This window comes from Chanos chanos, chromosome 9, assembly GCF_902362185.1.
Source record: "Chanos chanos chromosome 9, fChaCha1.1, whole genome shotgun sequence".
Taxonomy (NCBI): domain Eukaryota; kingdom Metazoa; phylum Chordata; class Actinopteri; order Gonorynchiformes; family Chanidae; genus Chanos; species Chanos chanos.
In genome coordinates this window covers 38,249,576-38,252,075 of record NC_044503.1, presented here as the reverse complement: position 1 = coordinate 38,252,075, position 2,500 = coordinate 38,249,576, and the positions used below count along the sequence as shown (strand labels likewise).

General features: G+C 46.9%; 1 protein-coding gene across 1 annotated transcript in view; it reads right to left on the bottom strand.

The window, feature by feature from the left end:
- The window catches only part of LOC115821759 (ADAMTS-like protein 4), a 6,837-nt gene extending 4,642 nt beyond the window's left edge, over positions 1-2,195 (bottom strand). Inside the window, exons 1-2 of the mRNA XM_030785554.1 lie at positions 1,943-2,195; positions 665-725 (exon numbers count right to left, since the gene is read on the bottom strand). Of these exons, the coding sequence (XP_030641414.1) occupies positions 665-725; positions 1,943-1,965 (84 nt within the window). The 5' untranslated portion in view covers positions 1,966-2,195. The remainder of the gene's footprint in view (positions 1-664; positions 726-1,942) is intronic.
- Between the last annotated feature and the right edge of the window lie 305 nt (positions 2,196-2,500).

Genomic DNA, 2,500 nt, shown 5'->3' with positions numbered 1-2,500 from the left:
TCTAGAAAGGGTACTTGAGGCTTTCGGAGTGCAATGTGTGGTCTTCACAGCTGAGTTGACTTCAGCTTGTTCTTCAAAACCGAAACGCTCACACGACTAAAACCATAGACTATAGAGGAAATTAAACAGTGCCGTGCACGCATGCACGCACATACATAACGCTGAGCTTATGTGACTCTAGATCACTCGCTGTCTATGCTCCTACCCTGATCACACTCAGCCAAAAAGTGGACGTGTGCATCTGTGTGCACATGCTCGTGCATGTGTGTGTGTGTGTGTGTGTGTGTGTGTTTGTGTGTGTGTGGGGGGGGGGGGGGGGCAGAATCACACATAGCAGCAGCAAGAGCCAAATGTCTAAACAATGGAAAGTGCAGCTCATATTCTCATATTTGTAGATTTAACGCTCAAATGCAGTCTTACTGACAGGGCGCAGCGGCCTGTCCGTTCCACTGTTTATGTACACAGTCAGACTGAGTTACGGAGCAAAGTTTGATCGCTTTTTTTTGGAGGTAATCACTGACTAAGTCACTGAGTTTCTGACACAGACTTGACAAGAGAGAGGTTTGGTGAGAGGAAATCCTTCTCAACAAAGCACAAACTCTGTCCTGTCACTCCGTCGAGTGTCAAATCCATCGTGAACAACACCGTGTTTGGCTTTACTTACCGGCTTCTCCGCTCTGATCAAAGTTACGACCGCAAGAATGCAGCTCCATACCACACACCACCTGTTAAAGTGAGAGCGAAAGAGAAAGAAAGAGATAGTGAGGGGGGGGGCGACAGACGATTACATAGAAGCGGACATAGCCTCCGCTGCAGTCAACATCCACGATTTAGTTGTCACTGATGATGACGCTTCATATATTTACGTAAAGACTGGAGAACAGAGGTGATTTCTTGTTTTGGTGGAGTGTGACGGAGCTTGACTTGTGGTCAACTTTTGTCTGTGCACACATTCCTTCTTTAATATCTGATTTCTGTGACCGCGTGAGGGGGTGGGGGGCACATCCATCTCTTTTTCACAAACACCCCTGTGTACTGAAAAATATAGTTTCCTTAACGCGGCCAGCCATGGCGACACGTATTTTGGTAAATGTATAAACGATCTAACGTGTGGACAACCTAAGGCATTCCGGCTCCTTCCACGGCTTTGGTTTACAGCTTAGGCTATATCCATTCCACGCCCATTGAAAAACTGTCTATGTAAATATCTGACGGTAAAAGTCACGTTTCAATCCGTTTATGTTCAAACCAGTCACTCTGACAGTCAAGTAAAGGCTTAAACAGCTTGTCGAATGTCGAACTCTTGTTTGTTTTCTCGATGTTGCCAATTCCAGTTATGGCTTAAGGTTTTCGTATCACTCCGGGGCATTACTTACATTTTGAGTGCGGTCACGGTCTCAATATTGTATAACCATAATCATAGATGTAGGTTAACCCTAACGCCACAAATACTCTACTCCCCAACCTCCCTGCGGCGAACCACGGGTACCGCGAAAACCTCGGGACACCAGACTAAACAATTACACCCCTAAAAAGGACACAAAAGTCCGAGGCAGTGGCGATGAACAGGGTCGACGAAGCCGCAGTAACGACCCCCCGTCTACACTCACGTTTTATCTGTCCGCTACAGTGGCGGGTTTTAGAGGAATGGCAGGGGAAACGTTTAAACAAAGTCCATACCAGAGCCCGGGGGACAGGAATTCCTCAGCACAGAAATGTGTTACCTCGGGTGGAACGCAAATTCAGGATTTTAAAACTCAAGTAGAAAACTTTGCCACCCCCCACCCTCTTCTTGTTTCATCCACCTCTATTCAGCAGTACGTTTTACGCATAGGTCAAAAAGCAGTCACTTACGGTGGCAAACTGTAAATCTACCACTGGAAGGTGTTTAGGGAAACTACAGCGGTAAGAGTCCCTCCACAGGTATCGCCAGCGAACTTACCTGCTCTGAAAACTAGTCTTCATTCTCTCTCCTGCTGTTAGATTAGCTCTGTCTCCCTCTTCTCCTAGAACTCGCCTGGAAAAGTTGTGTGAGTTGCGTGAGAGAGTCGAGCGTACCTCCTCTATTCTCTGCGTATGCTTGTCGAAAAAAGAAAACAACAACTTTATCCCACTTTCCCAAAGTTTGTGAAGAGACTTTTCTCCGCGTTCTGCCTACTCATTCCCCGTCCCTCGCCTCTCTGTCACTCTCTCTCCTCTCTCACTTAGACACACTCACACACACACTCCCACCGTCCAGGAGCAGGAGGGGAGGGGAGGGGAAGGGTTCACGTTTTCTTTCTCTCTTTTTTTTTTTTTTTGTCGTTCGCCCGACCACTTTTTTGTCCTTGTGTAAAACTGGTGTGACGTTAAGCAGCTGGGGGGCCTGACTGGAAAGAAAGGGACTCAGAACGTGTAGATTACACAACAGCTTCTCTCTCTCTCTCTCTCTCTCTCTCTCCCTCTCTCTCTCTCTGTTCACACATACACATACACACACATAAAATCACATTCTCTCAAG